Source organism: Cetorhinus maximus, chromosome 23 (genome assembly GCF_964194155.1).
Source record: "Cetorhinus maximus chromosome 23, sCetMax3.hap1.1, whole genome shotgun sequence".
Lineage (NCBI taxonomy): Eukaryota > Metazoa > Chordata > Chondrichthyes > Lamniformes > Cetorhinidae > Cetorhinus > Cetorhinus maximus.
The window spans coordinates 42,376,142-42,395,419 of NC_135901.1; the positions used below are offsets into that span (position 1 = coordinate 42,376,142).

General features: G+C 45.0%; 2 protein-coding genes across 2 annotated transcripts in view; one reads left to right on the top strand and one right to left on the bottom strand.

The window, feature by feature from the left end:
* LOC144698012 (uncharacterized) overlaps positions 1–19,278 on the top strand; it is a 621,009-nt gene that overhangs the window by 64,452 nt on the left and 537,279 nt on the right. The window lies entirely within an intron of this gene.
* LOC144698007 (uncharacterized) lies at positions 1,661–12,935 on the bottom strand. Its single transcript, XM_078569952.1, has 3 exons — positions 12,900–12,935; positions 10,507–11,210; positions 1,661–1,714 (listed from the first exon to the last, which is right to left on the bottom strand). Exons 2-3 carry the CDS (start codon positions 11,110–11,112, stop codon positions 1,661–1,663), a joined length of 660 nt encoding a protein of 219 aa, XP_078426078.1. The 5' UTR covers positions 11,113–11,210; positions 12,900–12,935.

Genomic DNA, 19,278 nt, shown 5'->3' on the forward strand with positions numbered 1-19,278 from the left:
GCCCCTCATTCACTCCGATTGGTTGGAGGACCAGCCGCTCCCGCTCGGTCCTCCGTTTCCGCCCCCTCTTCCTATTGGTCCGGACCTGCCGTCAATCAGCCGGGCATTGTGAGAGCGGCCACAGACTCAGCCTGACTTGCTGATTCTTGGCAGCATTTTCTGTTTGGGAATTAGAGCTAGAGATGGATGGTCAGTTCCCCTCTGTCCGGGGGGGATTCACACTCATTTCCCTAGTGCACTGATTATCACCTTTACTTTACATGAGAAAGTCCCCGGTTCAATCCCGGCTGGAAGCTTTGTGCTTACAATTGTTACTGAGGAGGAATTAACAGTGAGTTTAGTTTCATGTCGAACAGGGGGACAGTTATTGTCTCATTCTGTAAAAGCTCCTTTTTCACCTTTGAACAGGGAACGATAAGTCAGAGAAAACTGATCCACTGTGACCCTGAAACAAGATACTGCAGATGCTGGAAATCCGACCTCAAAACAGAAAATGTTGGAAACTCTCAGCAGGTCAAACAGCTTCTGTGGAGAGGGAAACGGAGTGAATGTTTCAGGTCTGTGACCTTTTATCCAAACTGGAAGGACTTAAAGATAGGGGACACCGTGTCGGGAGACGGGGGCCGCGTGTCGGGAGACGGGGAATGTATACTGTACACGTTGTTCACCTTCGTAATTCACAACAATATTCCTGATGTTCATGAGTTGCCTCACTTTCTTTCCCATTAATTCCATTTGCTGACCTATCAGTCTTGCTGCCATCTCGAACAAAACTGTTTTCACCACTAAGGCTCCGCTGGTATTTAATAGTCTTCATGACATCATCGCACTGGGACTGGATGACATCATAAGAGTCCATTGTTTCTTAATGACCCACATCAATAACAAGAAATGGCTGCAATTTCAGAAGGAATTGAAGTCAGAGGGCCCAGGAAAGATGCAAGAGAACGGTTCCCCTTCCAAGGAAAACAAACCCAACTTCACCTAACTGAAGTTCATCATCTCTCGTGAATCTTTTTTGCACACTCTCGAATGCCTCACATGCATCCTGAAGTGAGGGGCTCAGAATTGGACACAATACTGCAGTTGGGGCTAAGCCAGTGTTTTATTCAGGTTTATTCTAACTTGTTGATTTTCTACTTTATTCCCGATTCCACATGCTTTATTCACTGCTTTCTTAGTCTGCCCTGCCATCTTCAATGATTTGTGTACATATAGCCCCAGATTACGCTGCTCTAGCACCCTTTTACAATTGTACCCTTTATTTTATTTTGTCTCTCCTCGTCCTTCCTACCAAAATAAATCACTTCACACCTCTCTGAATTATATTCTACCTGTTTACATGTCTACCCATTCCTTCATCCTGTCTATGTCTTCTTGAGGTTTATCACTATGCTCCTCACCGTAAACGCAACTTGAAAATTTGGCTTCGTTTGCAAATTTTGCCCTGCACACACAAGTCTAGGTCTTTAATATATATCAAGAAAACAGTGGTCTTAACACCGACTCCTTGTGATCCGACTCTATATTTTTCTTCAATCTGAAAAAACAACCGTTTACCATGCGTGCTGTTTCCTGTCACGCATCCAATGCTGCCTCTGGCCCCATGGGCTTTAACTTTGCTGACAAGCCTGTTACTTGGCGCTGTATCAAATGCTGTTTAGCAATTCATGTTCACATCAACCGTTTTAATCTCATCAATATTCTCTGTTGCCTTAACAAATAACTCAAGAAATTTAGTTCAACACGATTTGGCCTGAACAGGCTTTAATGAAACCACAATTGTACAAATGACTTTATTTTGACCTAGATTCCAGCTTCTAAATGCTTTCCCACACAGAGGTTAAACTAATCAGGTAGAGTGCTTGGAATGGAAAAACGAACAATACTGCGATGCTTCAAATATGAACTAAGCAGTAAAAACTGGAAACACTCCAGCAGGTCTGGAAGAACCTATGGAGAGAGAAACAGAATTGACATTTCAGGTCCGTGAGCCAGTGAAATGGGGGAGGTGGGAAGAGGAACAGAAGGAAAGGTCTCTGAAAGGCTGCAGGGTGGGACAGATTAACTGACAAAAGATTTCATGATGTAAGGTCAAAAGAAGTGGTAATGGCCCCATTAAAAAAACAAAAGACGTGTCTAGATGAGATGCGAATGACACGATAACAGCAGTCTGAAACAATGTGGAGAAAATGATAGAGAAATGAGAAAGGAAAACAAATACTTAAAGAAACAAGAAACAAATGGAGGCAGAGATTATGATAGAAAATTGTTGAAGTCAATTTGATTCCAGAAGTCTGTGAAGTGTCTTCTTTTGACCTGGTAATGAACTGTTACATTTCTATATATTCTCAGGTCAGATAAAAGGTCACAAAGCTGTCATGTTAACTCTGTTTCTCTCTCCACAGATGAAGGCCTGACCTGCTGAGGAATTCCAGCACTTTCAGATTCATGTCAGGATTGTAGACTCAGAATTTTTAAAGGTATTGTCCCAAATTAATTTACCACAACGACAACAAAAGTCTCGGCCTCATGAAACTCCAGTCTCATTGTTTTATATTCGGGTCTAGGGATAACGTTCATTGTTTTATATTCGGGTCTGGGGGATAATGTTCACTGTTTTATATTCGGGGCTGGGGATAATGTTCACTGTTTTATATTCGGGTCTGGGGGATAATGTTCACTGTTTTATATTCGGGTCTGTGGGATAATGTTCACTGTTTTATATTCGGGTCTGGGGGATAATGTTCACTGTTTTATATTCGGGTCTGGGCGATAATGTTCACTGTTTTATATTCGAGTCTGGGGATAATGTTCACTGATTTATATTCGGGTCTGGGGGATAATGTTCACTGTTTTATATTCGGGTCTGGGGGATATTGTTCACTGTTTTATATTCGGGTCTGGGGAATAATGTTCACTATTTTATATTCGGGTCTGGGGATAATGTTCACTGTTTTATATTTGGGTCTGGGGGATAATATTCACTGTTTTATATTCGGGTCCGGGTGATAATGTTCACTGTTTTATATTCGGGTCTGGGGGATAACGTTCACTGTTTTATATTCGGGTCTAGGGGATAATGTTCACTGTTTTATATTCGGGTCTGGGGGATAATGTTCACTGATTTATATTCGGGTCTGGGGGATAATGTTCACTGTTTTATATTCGGGTCTGGGGGATAATGTTCACTGTTTTATATTCGGGTCTGGGGGATAATGTTCACTGTTTTATATTCGGGTCTGGGGGATAATGTTCACTGTTTTATATTCAGATCTGGGGATAATGTTCACTGTTTCACATTCGGGTCTGGGGGACAATGTTCGTTCTTTTATATTCGGGTCTGGTGCGGATTAAAATGAGGAGCCTCTTCAATTGAGGACAGTAACTGCATTTTTGGTATGACTTTAAACAAAATGAACTATCCAGGTGTGAGGGACAAACATTTTCCGATTTAGAGCAGTCAGTTTAGGCGAGCTTGAATCTAAATCCTTCAATTCTGTAAATTTAAACTAAGACCAGACAAACAGGAAGCTGCTGATGGTTAAAGGGGCCGGGATGGTGTTGCGGGGAGGTGTCCAGAGGAAGCCTGACACACGCACTGCACAGGGTGAGTAGAGGAAAGGGAGGAATTACTTGATTAAACAGGGAGCCAGGGACAATAGCGGAAGGCGGGAATCACTGGGAATGGAGCAGCGGGATAAAGACACCTCAGACAATTATTGAATGGTTACAGCACAGATGGAGGCCGTTCGGCCCGTCCTGTCTGTGTTGTTCACTGAAGGAACCATTTTCCTAGTGCCACCTCAGGGCTATGGGCCAAGTGCTGGAAAGTGGGATTGTAACAGATAGGTGTTGATGGCCGGCACGGACACGATGGGATGAAGGGCCTGTTTCTGTGTTGTACAACTCTGATTCTATGACTTCCCTCCCTTTGCCCCGTAGCCCTGGGATTAAACAAGTCTTAAGCAAGACTTGTGTGAAACAAAGTGTTTAGGCGATGGGGTAGAAGCAATAAAGAATAACAACCTTTTCACACAGTGAATCGGGGACGGGGTGCAGGATAATGTAACTGTGCAGGTCACTGAGGATCCCCAAAGCCCATCAGCCGTCTGTATGCTGTATATAGAGGGCCCTGGGGGAGGGGGGAATGGAACCATTTGGGACACCGCACAAGGCGGGATGTCACCCCTCCTCCACTCCCCTGGTTACACAAATGACTCACCTTGGACTGTCCCACACCTGGGCCGGGCGGGGTCAAGGTGCAGGAAGCTGCAAGCTGGTAGATTGAGCTGTGAACTGGGTGGAGTTGAGGGGTTTGAGTGACAGGTCTGGGGCTATATCAGTATGTGCTCATAGTGACAACAGACCATTTAGATGCTCTCTCTGTTGGACTGGGTTCAGGCAATCACTTAATCTCACTGTGCACCAGCGAATTCACACTGGGGAGAGGCCATTCACCTGCTCCAAGTGTGGAAGTCGATTCGCTAGTTCTTCCACCCTGCTGAAACACCTGTTTAGGCTGTGACAAGAGCTTTAAAAACCCACATTCATTGATGGTTCACCAGTGCATTCACTCCGGTTCCACTCCATTCATCTGCTCTCACTGCAGGAAGAGGTTCAGGTGATTGTCCATCCTGCTGCAACACCAGTGAGTTCACACCGGGGAGAGGTCATTCACCGGCTCCATGTGTGGGGAGAGATTCTCACTGATGGAAGATCTTTTAAATGGGAAAGAGTTATGAAAGTTCTGTGGAGCTGATGTTCCATCAACGTGTTCACACGGACCAGAGCCTGTTCAAGTGCTGTCACTATGGGACTGGGTTCAAGTGATCATGTGAACTCAGTGTTCAGCGCACTCGCACTGGGGAGGAGAGCATTCATCTGTTCTGTGTGGGAGAGATTCACTCCGTCATCCCACCTCCATACACATTAGTTCTGAAGAGGAGTCATACCGACTTGAAACGTTAACTCTGTTTCTCTCTCCACAGATGCTGCCAGACCTGCTGAGCTTTTCCAGCATTTTCTGTTTCTAATTTTAGATTTCCAACATGTGCAGTATTTTGCTTTCATCTATACACATCGACTTGTTTACATGGGTCAGAAACCTTTTCAAAGTTCTGACCATGAGCCGAGATTTAAAAGCAAAATGGGTGCTGAGACACAAACACATTCACACTGGGGAGAGGCTGTTCACCTGCTATGTGTGTGGGAGGAGATTCACTCTGTCATCTCACCTACTGACACACCAGCGAGTTCACAAGCGGCTGCAGGAATTGGATTCTGCTGTTATTGCTGCTGTTAACCACATCCAGGACTGAACCATTCTGACAGCTGGAGTTTGTTTCTGCTGATGTTCATAATCCCTGTAACTGGACTGAAGTTTAATATTCTGGATAAATGTGAAATAAATCAGGTTTATTTTAAACACGTTGTGGATTTTTGCCTTTCCCACCTGGGTGTTTAACATCACCTGGCTGGAGCTCAGGAAGGACAATCTGGGTCGTGGATCATACAGCAGGAACAGAATTTCAGCCTGGACACAGTCCCTCGGGGTCACACTGAGAAGGACAAACAGCACTTTGCTCTTTCTCCTCTCTCTTCACTGACAGCAAAGCCCCCGTGTGGGTTAATCCTGAGGTGTGTAAGAAATGTGTCCCAGCCGCTCTCTTCCATGGTTCGGAGCTCCTGGACCCAGAACAGCAGGCTCCTATACAACTGTGTTTAGAGTCAGGAGGAACAACGGTGAATGCTGGAAACGTGCTGTCAAATCAGAGGTTGGTGTAAAACTGTGATCTGTTTCTGACTGAAAGGGAAAATCAGGTTTAAATTTCCAGTCTGAAAATTACTGTGCTAATTATTCTATGAAGATTTACTGTGTTTGTGACAGACTAAAATCGATTACTTTAAGGCAGAATTAAACCCATTTGAAATAAATTTGCAAAATTCTGTATTAAAATAGCAGGTAGATGATTTCAGAGATACCTGTTAACTGCTGGGAGAATTATACAACAGATAAAGAAAGACCTGCAGCACATTTCCTGGAGTTCCCTATTTTATTGATATGTGTTAGACACCAGGATAACTAAAAATACTCAACCCTGAACATCCATGTGGTTGCAACCCTCAAAGTTACTCTGGGATCACTCCCGCCGTGTAGCTCCAGCACTGATCCTGCTGCAGGTTGGAGGCTCGGGGAGTGGGCCCTCCAGGAGTGGATTGGGAGAAAGCAGTGTTTCAGCATCCTAACTAATATACGGTGAGGAACCAGAGGAATCCTTACTGAGGAACTGTCTGGGGCTTTACCTCTCAGTGTAGGTCTAGGGGTGAATGATTCCTGACTCCCTGAACTGTCTGACACTGAACCCAGTTTGGAACAAGATGAATTCAGTGTCCAGGAGAACTGGGACAAATATCACCCACAATTGAGGGAGAGAAAAGCAGCCATTAGAGAAGAGATCTTTGGGAAAGAAGATGATGAACAATTGTGGAAATAACAGCAAAGCTTTCCCAGCTCCATCAGGAGTGGGAAGATGGTTAAACGTAATTTTGAAACACTGAAAAACAGTTGAGGACAGATTGAATCAGATTGCCAGGCTATGACAGAACTTTTAAATGACTGTTTCACAACAGTCTGCATTCCTGTGGATGATGCTCAGATTCCAGCTGTGGGATGTGCTGTCGTCAATAACATCATCAATATTAAAATAGAAAGGGATTGTCACCCTGGAGAAAATAGGGAATATCAAACTAGATGGTGCTCCAGGTCCAGATGATGTCCACCCAAGGGGGTTTAAAGAGATGGAACGGGTGCCCTGTGAGCCTCTTTTCCGTATCTTCAACAGCTCAATAGAGTCAGCGATTGTTCTCTGAGATCGGAAAGTAGCTCATGGTGTTCCCACTTTCCAAATCAGGGAAAAATCAGAGCCAGGGAATGACAAGCCCATCAGTGTGGCCACGATCACAGGGAAGATGCTTGAAGGTTTCTGATTCTGTTTCTGATCACTGGGGGAGAGAAGGATCCATTCGAGATCCTCAACATGGATTCCGGGAAAGAATGTCACGCCTTAGAAACCTGTTTGTGTTTTGTGAAGAAGTTGCTGTGCTGGTGGATGAGGGGAATCAGGTTGACATTGTCTATCTCAGGGTGTAATCCAACACCAGCATCTTGTATTTACACAGAGGGTTGTGGGGCTGGAGGAGGTTACAGAGATACTGAGGATCCGTTTGATATTGTCTATCTCAGAGGTGTCAAACTCCTTTTCCATGGTGGCTCTGCCAATATCCTGGCACTGGGTGAGGGCCACATTCAGCAGAAGTTATTAAAATGAAACAAGATACTGATAAACTTTATTAGTATTCACTGACATCTCGATTTTATTCACTGCTCCTGCTGCTCCTGATACCTGGCACCTCTTCACTTGAACCATCACATCAACACTTGGAGCAAATGACTGGGCTGAGGTCTGTCTCGGATAAAAACATGAGGACCTCTTGTCAGCACAGAATCAGAGAAAATATAGCACAGAGGAGGCCATTCAGCCCATCATGTCTGTACTGGCTGAAAATGAGCTGTCCAGTCCAATCCCACTTTCCAGCTCTTGGTCTGTAGTCCTGTAGGTTACAGCACGACTGGTGCATAACCCAGTACTTTTTAAATGTGAGTATTTCTGCCTCTACCACCCTTTCAGATAGTGACTTAAAATTCCCCAGCACCCTCTAAGTGAAAACATTACTCAACTCCCCTCTAATCCTCCCACCAATTACTTTAAACCTCAGCCCCCTGGTTACTGGCATCTCTGTTAATGAAATAGGTCCTTCCTACCCAATCTATCTGGGACCCTCATCATTTTATACACATCAATTAAATCTCCCCTCAGCATCCTCTATTCCAAAGAAAACAACACCCGCCTCTCCAAATCCTCCTCAGGGTTAAAATTCACCAGTCCTGGCATCATCCAGATAAATCTTTTCTGTGCCCTCTCCAGTGTGATCACATCCTTCCTGTAAAGTGCTGACCAGAACTGGATTGTGCTCTAACTAGTGTTTTTTATATTTCTAGAATAACCGTTCTCTCACCTTCTTTAACTTCAATGTGATGGAAACTCACAGCTGGAACCTGTCAGCATTTGAAAGATATTTACAAATTTTCGAGGGTTCCTTACAGTTGGGATCTTCCTCTGTTCTGTCCACTCGAGGTGTTAGATAACAGACTTTCTCCTGGGAATATCGAGCTGGAGTTTTGGGCCATGAGGTGTTTCCTTGTTCATCTTGTTGACTCTTAATATTGAATTGTGTGGTTAGAGACACCAGGTAATCAAGCTGACAACAGATTATCTCACACTGACTTTATTAACAGCACTGCAATCATACAGATAGAGTATAGTTCCCCAATCAGAATAGGGATAATCACAGAATCTTTACAGTGCAGTAGGCCATTCGGCCCATTGAGTCTGCACTGGCTCCCTGAAAGAGCATTCCACCTAGTCCCACTCCCCTGCCTTATCCCGTAACCTTGGACATTCTCTCTTTTCAGGTAGCAATCCAGCTCCCTTCTGAATCCCTCAATCGAACCTGCCTCTACTGCCCTTTCAGGAAGTTAGTTCGAGACTCCAACCACCTTGTGGGTGAAAAAATGTTCCCTCACATCACATTTAGGGAGGGAACTTAAAAGCTTCACATCAAGGCAGGGCCGCCAATGATGGAGTAATTATAATCTTGGGTGTTCGAGAGGGCAGAATGAGAGGAGCGCAGAGGGTCATGTGACTGGAGATTAGAGAGATAGGGAGTGATGAGGTCATGGAGGGATTTGAAACTGAGGATACAAGTTTTAAAATTGAGGCAAAATTGACCAGGAGCCAATGTCGGTCAATGAGCACAGGGGTGATGAGTGAATGGAACTTGATGTGAGAAAGCTCAAGGTCAGCAGAGTTTGGATGATCTCATGTTTCCGTGTGGGGATGGGGTGAATGTGAGAGGCCGGCCAGGAATGTACTGGAACTATCACGTCTAAAGGTAACATGGATGAGGGTTTGAGCAGCAGATGAGCTGGGGGTGGGGTGGAGACAGGCGACGTTATGGAGATTGAAATATCTGGTATTAGTGATGGTGTGGATATGTGGTCAGAAACTCATCTTGGAGTCAAATATGACACCAAGAATGTGAACAGTGTTGTTCAGCCTCAGACAGTTCCCAGGCAGAGGGATGGACTCGGTAGTTATGGAATGGAATTTGTAGTGGTGACCGAAGACAATGGCTTTGGTCTTCCTGATTTTTAATTGAGGAAATTTCTGCTCATCCAGTACTGGATGTGAGATAAGCAGTTTGATAATTTAGTAACAGTTGGATGATGTCACCTAGTGGCAGCCTGTAGATGAGAAATAGGAGTGGCCAAGGATAGATCCTTGGAGGACACCAAGTACAAGGACTTTGGAGAGGAAAGGGAGGTTGGAGATGGGGTGGTAGTTTACAATGACAATTGTGGAAAAAGTTCTTTTTTAGGATGGGTGATGATGGTGGATTTAAAGGTGAGGGGAACAGTACCAGGAGAGAGACAGAACCATTAGCTGATATTGTTGAGATGGAGAAGTTGGATGGTCAACAGTTTAATGTGAATAGGGTTATGGGAACAGAGGTGGGTCTCATGGACAAGATGAGCACTGAGAGGGCATGAGGGGAGATGGGAGAGAAACTGGAGAAAGATGTGGGTTCAGGGCTCGGACAAGGGGACTTTAGAGACAGTTTGTCCCGGTGGGCTAGTGGAAGGGAGGGAAGCAGCAGAGGCAGCTGATCGGATTGTCTCAATCTCAGTGACAAAGAAGCTCTATGAGCTCCTCACACTTGTTGTTGGAGGTGAGGATGGAGGAGACAGGGGAGAGGGAGAGTCCTTCAGAAGGAACTAATTTGTGTTTGAGATATTAACAAAATTCACCAGACAGTGTGTTTTACACAAAGCTGATTTATTTGACTTTTATCCAGAATATTAACACCTATAACTGGGCTGGAATTTATTAGCATCCGCAGAAATACTCCCCAGTGAAAATCGTTCAGTCCCGGGTGGTGTTAACAGGAAAATCCCATCATTGTATTTAAAAAGACTCAATATTGTGTGTGTAATACAAAGCTGATTTATTTGACTTTTGTCCAGAACATTAATGCCTAGAACTTAACATCAGAGAAACAGACCCTAATAAACATCGTTCACTCCTGAATATAATTAACAGTAAAATCCAATCACTGTCTTTATGTGTGAACTCGCTGGTGTATCAGCAGGTTAAATGAATGAGTGAATCCCTTCCCACACTGGGAGCAGGTGAATGGTATCTCCCCAGTGTGAACTCGCTGGTGTGTCAACAGGTGTGATAACTGAGTGAATCCCTTCCCACACTGGGAGCAGGTGAATGGCCTCTCCCCAGTGTGAGTTCGCTGGTGTACAGTGAGTTGAGATTCTCGCCTGAACCCAGTTCCACAGTGAGAGCACCTGAACGGTCTCTCGTCAGTGTGAACATGTTGATGGGACATGAGTTCCCCAGAACTTTTAAAGCACGTCCCACAGTCTGAGCATTTAAAAGGTCTCTCGTCAGTGTGAACTCGCTGGAGTTTCAGCAGGTTGGATGACTGAGTGAATCCTTTTCCACATTCAGAGCAGGTGAACGGCCTCTCCCCCTTGTGAACTCGCTGGTGTTGTTGCAGCCCTGTTGATCGAGTGAATCCCTTCCCACACCCGGAAAATGTGAACGGCCTCTTCCCAGTATGAACTTGCTGGTGTTGCAGCAGGTTGGATGACTGAGTGAATCCCTTCCCACACTCAGAGCAGGTGAACAGTCTCTCCGTCGTGTGAACTCGTTGGTGTTGCAACAGGTCGGATGAGTGAATGAATCCCTTCCCACATTCGGAGCAGGTGAATGGTCTCTCCACAGTGTGAATTCGCTGGTGTCTCAGCAGGTTGGACGATCGAATGAATCCCTTCCCACATTCGGAGCAGGTGAACGGTCTCTCCCCAGTGTGAGAGCGCCAATGAGTTTCCAGCTCAGATGGGCATCTGAATCCCTCTTCACAGCCTCCACATTTCCATGGTTTCTCCCCACTGTGAACAGTGCTTTTTCCCTTCATGTTCAAAATCAGTTTACGATAAATTGAGCGACTCCTTCAGATCCAGATGTGATGTTTGGTTTCAGTTTCCCGACTGCAAATCCTCCCCTTCTAATACCCTGTGAAATTGATTTAAAATAGAAAAAAGGGAGTGAGAGAGAACCCACAAAAACACAAAAGCAGGTTGTGAAATTGAGCTGAATGAATCTGGGAATTTGTGGGGCTGGCACGAGGAAAAAGTGACCATGAAAACTGCTGGATTGTCATAAAAACCCAACTGGTTTACTAATGTCCTTCAGGGAAGGGAACCTGCCACTCGGTCTGGGCCTACACAAGACTCTGGTCTCCTTAAGATAACAGATAGGAACCGGAATAAACCATACGGTTCATTGAGCTGCTCCACCATTCGAAATGAGCATGGCTGATCACGGGCTTCAACTCCACTGTCTGAGAGAGAAAGAAAAGAAGAGAAGGGGGTAGTAGAAGCGGGGATAAAGAAGACGGACTTAATAGAGCTACATCTCACTGCATAAGTGTGAGCTTATCCATTCTGGCCGGAAGAATGAAAAGGCGACATTATTTAAATGGAGAGAAACTTCAGAATGCATCAGTGCAGAGGGATCTGGGTGTCCTCGTGCATGAATCGCTGAAAGCTAGTATGCAGGTACTGCAGGCAATAAGGAAGGCAATTGGAATTTTGTAACTTATTGCTAAAGGAATAAAGTATGAAAATAGGGAAGTTGCTGCAACGGTACAAGGCATTGGTGAGAACACACCTGGAGTACTGTGCACAGTTTTGGTTCCCTTACTTGAGGAAGGATGTAGTTGCATTGGAGGAGGCTCAGAGGAGGTTCACTAGATTGATTCCAGAGATGTGGGGCTTGGTTAATGAGGAGAGATTCAGCAGTTTATGCCCATACTCGCTAAAGTTTAGAAGTATGAGAGGAGATCTAATTGAGGTATATAAGGTGCTAAAGGAGACAGACAAAGTAGACGTGGAGCGGATGTTTCCCCTTGTGGGGTATTCTAGAATGAGAGGCCATAGTTTTAGGCTATGGGGTGGTAGATTTAAATCAGAGATGAGGAGGAATTGCTTTTCTCAAAATCTGTGGAATTCACTACCTCAGAATGCAGTGGATAAACTTAAGGAGGAGATAGATAGATTTTTAATTCGTAACGGTTTGAAAGGTTATGGGGAGATGTTGGGAAATTGGAGTTGAGGCCGAAATGATATCAGCCATGATCGTAATGAATGGCGGGGCAGGCCCGAGGGGCTGAATTGCCTACTCCTGCTCCTAGTTCTTATGTTCTTATTCAAGAGTCAAGCCTGGTACAGAATTTTTTTTTCTAATTATTTGATGATATATGGTGGTATATGGCTTGGTCAGCATTTATTACCCATCTCTATTTGCCGCTGAGAAGGTGGTGTTGAGCTGCCTTCTTGAACCACTGGCAGCTCAGCCTCACCTTCTCAATGCACATTGTCCTCGGGGAGTCAGGCATTCCCCAGTCACGTGCTCAGCCCTGGCTCCCCGCTCTCATTCTCTTCCGCCTTCGTCATCCGGCCCAAGCCACGCCCACTCCATGACGTCACCGATATGGCCGCACATGCGCCCTGCTCCCCGCTGAAACAAGATGGCGGCCGTTAAACCGGTCCCGGGGAAACAGCGGCTCCGGAGATTAGCAGCACCGGACAGAAACAGCCCGGGAGTTTCTTGTTCGCGGCTTGTGGCCTACACCGGGGGTTTCTGACGCCTTCCCGCCCACCCACCGTCACTAACGTTGCCTCCGCTTCGCCGCGTCCTCACCTCCTAAAATCCAACAACCAAGCGTCTGTCCATAACAACAACAAAAATACCTGGGAAAACTCAGCAGCTCTGGCAGCATCTGCTGAGAGGTACACAGTTAACGTCTCGAGTCCATTTGACTCTTCAACAGAACTAAGGAAAAATAGAAGAGGTGAAATATAAGCTGGTTTAAGGGGGGAGTGGGACAGGTAGAGCTGGATAGAGGGCCAGTGATAGGTGGAGATAACCAAAAGATTTCATAGACAAAAGTGCAAAGAGGTGTTGACGGTGGTGATATTATCCAAGAAATGTGATAATAGGTGACATTAAGGGTAGAAAGCAGGATGAGCAAGGTACAGATAGGGCTATCTGTGGGGGTGGGGTGGGGGGGAAGGGATCGAAATAGGCTAAAAGGTAGAAATAAAACAATGGATGGAAATACATTTAAAAATTGGAAATAGGTGGAAAAAGAAAAATCTATATAAATTATTGGGAAAAAGCGGGATCGGAAAGGGGGTGGATGTGGAGGAGAGAGTTCTTGATTTAAAATTGTTGAACTCAATATTCAGTCCAGAAGGCTGTAAAGTGCCTAGTCGGAAGATGAGGTGCTGTTCCTCCAGTTTGCGTTGAGCTTCACTGGAACAATGCAGCAAGCCACGGGCGGACATGTGGGCATGAAAGCAGGGTGGAGTGTTGAAAAGGCAAGCGACAGGGAGGTCTGGGTATTGCTTGCGGACAGACCTAAGGTGTTTCGCAAAGCGGTCACCCAGTCTGCATTTGGTGTCTCCAATGTAGAGGAAACAGCATTGGGAGCAACGAATGCAGTAGACTAAATTGAGGTAAGTCCAATTGAAGCACTGCTTCACTTGAAAGGATTATTTGGGCCCTTGGACGGTGAGCAGGGGGGAATTAAAGGGGCAGGTCTTGTTTTATCTCTACCTTTTAGCCTATTTCGATCCCCCCCTGCACCCCACTCCCACAAGGGCTATCTGTACTTTGCTCGTCCTGCTTTCTACCCTTAATGTCCCCATTATCACATTTATCAGCTAATATCACCATCGTCAACACCTCTTTGTCCTTTTGTCTATGACATCTTTTGACTATCTCCACCTATCACTGGCCCTCTATCCAGCTCTACCTGTCGCACCACCCCTTAAACCAGCTTATATTTTCTATTTTTCCTTAGTTCTGATGAAGAGTCATTCGGACTCGAAACGTTAGCTGTATTCCTCTCCGCAGATGCTGTCGGACCTGCTGAGTTTTTCCAGGTATTTTTGTTTTTGTTCTAGAAACTCACAACATTCTCTCCTCCTGCAACCTGGGCCAGGATGACCGCGCATGCGCCCTGCTGCACATTGCCCCTATAAAGATGGCGGCCGTTACCCCGGGCCTGGCGAAGGGAGAAATCCAGAATTTCTCGGCCCGTTCTCTGTAAACACAAGACCGGTACCTTGTTATTTGGGGTCTGCGGCCTGCACTGTGTCTTTATGAAGCCTCCCTGCCCACTCCACCGACTCCATTCCTCCTCATACACCCACTAACTCTGTTAGTTTGCTCCACTCGACATTCCCTCACCCGCTCTGAGCAGTTTCAGTGCCAGACCAGCACTGCGCATGCTCGTGAAAAATACCGCAATGTGCATGCTCCAAGCACACACCGTCCTGCGCATGTGCGGGAAGCTGCTGTAATGAGAATAGGGCACATTCTGTACCGCAGTGAATGCTGGGTGACCGCTCCGCCATTGAAGGGTAACGTTGTAGAATGAAACTGCAGTCCAGTAATCAGAATACAATGGGTGCCATCGAGACAAGGTATAAAGTCTTCGAATCAATTGATACAGCAACTAAAATGCTCTGGGCTGTACCCTAATTCCCTCCTAGATGTTATGAAAAGCAGAACAAATACCCTGCAGTTAGATCCGAACTCGATGGAGTCTCAGCATATGGATTATTTTTCACTATACATGGTTCATTTTAACTCTGCCAACAGGAATGCTCTGACGGTGGATTAAATCCTTTGAATTTTAAAGTTGGTGTGTTTACTGCTTTGCAAACTGAATAAATCCCTTCGCACATGTGAAATATCTGGATGGTCTCTGGATGTGACTGTGTTCCTGTGTCAGTAATTGGGTCAATGGTGTGAATCCATTTGCATTTTCAGCTTGTGCACGTGAGCTTACTTAGACATTTTTAGCTGAAAAATGGATCTCAAACCTTATGGCTTCCACATTCTTAGCACTAATTAGTTAAAGAAAATCAAAATGCTGCAGATGCTGGCTTACTGAAATAAAAAAAAGCAGAAAATGCTGGAATTCTCTGCAGGTCTGGTCGCGCCTCTCGAGAGAAAAACATATCTTTTAGCGGATTAGCGGGTCTGTGAGATTAGGACTAATTCTTTTGTGGATTCTCAACATAGACTTGTTGGAGGTGACAGTCTGTTTCTGTTTGGTAATATTTCTGAAACTTTTGGATGTCAAAAACGCATCAATGGATAAATGGCAGCATGAAATATTGGGTACAGTCGATGAAGCTTCACTAATAAATTGGCCTCCCACTATTGTGAGAACCTATTTATCATTCACATGGATTGGGACAGACTTTGGTAAACTGAGATGTCATGGGAATGTGTTAATTATTAATATCACCTATGGTGATTCCAGGTTAAATTACCACCAGGAAATCAGTTACATAGCGCATTTTAAAAAAAAATTATTTTACTTATCTTATTTATTGTTATTTATCAGTCATATGTAGGCCAGACCAGATGAGGATGGCAAATTTCCTTCCCTAAAGACATGGGTAATCAGATGTGTTTTTACGAAAACTGATGATGGTCTCATTGCTTGTGATTGCAGATTTATTAATTGAATTTAAATTCCACCAGCTGCCGTGGTGGGATTTGAACCTGTGTCCTCAGAGCATGAGCCTCCCTCTGGATTACTCATACAGATGTCCCGGCTTTAGAAAGACAGCTTATCCTGAAAACAGCCCCAACTTTGCATTCAAAATAAGAAAACGAACACTAGGTGGTTATTGCACCAATCATTATAAAACAGACCAGCATTTAACTTTACAAATATGTATAAAGTAATGGAGCCAGAGTCCATAAGTTACACGTCAAACATCACACAAAAAATGTCACAATGTGTTACTCATACAAAATCTTTAAAAAAAAACAATTTCAGCTACTGACCTGATATTTACAAACAGTTACAACTATCATCTTAGTTGGATTTCTCTATTTAGAGCAGTGATCTAAACTCAGAGTTTAACAGTTAAATGTTACAAATGTGCCGCAGCCTTCAGAGGACACGTGCGCAATAATTAAGAATATCGAGTTAAGATGGGATGGAAGTCACTTCCATTTAATAAAATGTCTTCCTTTGGATTGTATGAAGTCTGCTTAGCACAAAAAATCACCTAATGCTGAAAGGGGGTGAATATAAAGTTCGAGGTTGCTGAAATAATTTAATTGCTTTCTTTGCTCGGCTGGAGTCTTCAAAAGATGGGTTGGAAAACACAGGTGGAGCAGCACACACAGGTTAATAAATCAATTAAATAGATGCGTATTATATCAGCACATGAATAAATATCGTGTTTCAGTATCTTTTAAGTGAACATTTTGCTTTCATTTCTCCACTTAATATATTTGAGCCAAGTTTAATTATTGGCTCTGAAAGATTGTACCATAATTAAGTCCTCTCTAACAGCACTGCGGGTGTTCCTACACCACAAGGACTGCAGCCGTTCAAGAAGGCAGCTCACTACGACCTTCTCAAGGGCAAGTAGGGATTGGCAATAAATGCTGTCTCATATTCTGTGCATGGATACACAAAACTGAAAAACTACTAATCACAAATTGAAAACAAGCCTAGGATCAATTGAAATACAGATCTGTAAAAATAATAATTGCAGAAGATGAATCTTGAAATTTAAAAGTAAAAAAACAAAGCTGGAAGCACTCAGCAGCATCAGCAGCTGAGGCTGCATGATTCATCAGAACTGTTCTGTCGAGTTCCCAACAATGTATCAACATGAAGCAGGAAACTCTCTCCTCCCTGCTCCCACTCCTCCTCACTGAGTCTGAACTGGGGACAATGTGTTAACATGAAGCAGGAAACTCTCTTCTCTCTGCACCCACTGCCCCTCACTGAGCCTGAACTGGGTACAATGTATCAACATGAAGCAGAAAACTCTCTCCTCCCTGCTCCCACTGCCCCTCACTGAGTCTGAACTGGGTATAATGTGTCAACATGAAGCAGGAAACTCTGTTCTCTCTGCTGCCACTGCCCCTCACTGAGTCTGAACTGGTTACAATGCACAAGGAGCCATTACTGTGTCCAGAGCCTTCTAAAATTATTATTTATAAATAACGTTCAAAGTAGTGTTACTATTAGTTATGTTAGAGTGGGTTAACACAACCGTTTAAACTACCCTCTGGGAAGCTTGGACACGTGCTCCTTGTAGACAGGGCATCATTTCCCTTCACAAGGTATCATAGGGAGGATTAGCATACTCCCATCCCATCAGCCTTTCCTTCTCATTTCAACATTCCAGCAGATAAATAATGTTTCAATCTGCTAATATAATTGTAGAAAATAAGCTATAACTGTTAAACTCAATCCCAGACGAGAGTGTGCAATGCGCTGAAATCAATTCATTTTGCTCACCACAAGTGTGAATAGTTTGCTAAAAACAAAAAGCTAAAAGCTACTGCGGATGCTGGAAATCCAAAACAAAAACAGAATTACCTGGAAAAACTCAGCAGGTCTGGCAGCATCGGCGGAGAAGAAATCAGTTAACGTTTCGAGCCTTCATGGACTTCGGCAGAACTGAAGCATAGTTAGAAGAAGGGAGAAATATAAATTGGTTTAAGGTGGGGGTGGGGGGAGAGAGAGACATTGAGGGTGTGGTGATTGTGGAGATGAGCAGATAATCAAAAGATGTCACAGACAAAAGGGTCAAAGAGGTGTTTTGTCTGAGAAAAGTGCTAATTAAGAATGGAGGACAGGATATTCAAAGTACAGCTCTAGTGGGGGTGGGGTGGAAAGGCTAACAAGGTTTTAGTTTTAGATTTAAAAATAATGGAAATAGGTGGGGAAAGAAGAATCTATATAAATTATTGAAAAAAAAGCGGGGTGGGGTGGAGGGGAAGAAACGGGGTGGGGATGGGGGGAGGGGGAGTTTAAGATCTAAAGTTGTTGAATTCAATATTCAGCCCGGAAGGCTGTAAAGTGCCTAGTCGGAAGATGAGGTGCTGTTCCTCCAGTTTGCGTTGGGCTTCACTGGAACAATGCAGCAAGCCAAGGACAGACATGTGGGCAAGAGAACAGGGTGGAGTGTTAAAATGGCAAGCGACAGGGAGGTTTGGGTCTTTCTTGCGGACAGACTGCAGGTGTTCCGCAAAACGGTCGCCCAGTTTGCGTTTGGTCTCTCCAATGTAGAGGAGACCGCATTGGGAGCAACGAATGCAGTAGACGAAGTTAGGGGAAATGCAAGTGAAATGCTGCTTCACTTGAAAGGAGTGTTTGGGCCCTTGGACGGTGAGGAGAGAGGAAGTGAAGGGGCAGGTGTTGCATCTTCTGCGTGGGCATGGGGAGGTGCCATAAGTGGGGGTTGAGGAGTAGGGGGTGATGGAGGAGTGGACCAGGGTGTCCCGGAGGGAACGATCCCTACGGAATGCCATCAGGGGGGGTGAAGGGAAGATGTGTTTGGTGGTGGCATCATGCTGGAGTTGGCGGAAATGGCGGAGGATGATCCTTTGATCCAACTCCAGCATGATGCCACCACCAAACACATCTTCCCTTCACCTCCCCTGACGGCATTCCGTAGGGATCGTTCCCTCCGGGACACCCTGGTCCACTCCTCTATCACCCCCTACTCCTCAACCCCCACTTATGGCACCTCCCCATGCCCACGCAGAAGATGCAACACCTGCCCCTTCACTTCCTCTCTCCTCACCGTCCAAGGGCCCAAACACTCCTTTCAAGTGAAGCAGCATTTCACTTGCATTTCCCCTAACTTAGTCTACTGCATTCGTTGCTCCCAATGCGGTCTCCTCTACATTGGAGAGACCAAACGCAAACTGGGCGACCGTTTTGCGGAACACTTGCAGTCTGTCCGCAAGAAAGACCCAAACCTCCCTGTCGCTTGCCATTTTAACACTCCACCCTGTTCTCTTGCCCACATGTCTGTCCTTGGCTTGCTGCATTGTTCCAGTGAAGCCCAACGCAAACTGGAGGAACAGCACCTCATCTTCCGACTAGGCACTTTACAGCCTTCCGGGCTGAATATTGAATTCAACAACTTTAGATCTTAAACTCCCCCTCCCCCCATCCCCACCCCGTTTCTTCCCCTCCACCCCACCCCGCTTTTTTTTCAATAATTTATATAGATTCTTC

Bases quoted from the DNA above. Each gene is read 5' to 3' on its own strand.
- LOC144698007 (XM_078569952.1), bottom strand. From the start codon at position 11,112: ATGAAGGGAAAAAGCACTGTTCACAGTGGGGAGAAACCATGGAAATGT. The intron at 1,715-10,506 runs GTTCACACTGAC...TTATTTGTTAAG, and splicing joins AACTCATGTCCCATCAACAT to GCAACAGAGAATATTGATGA.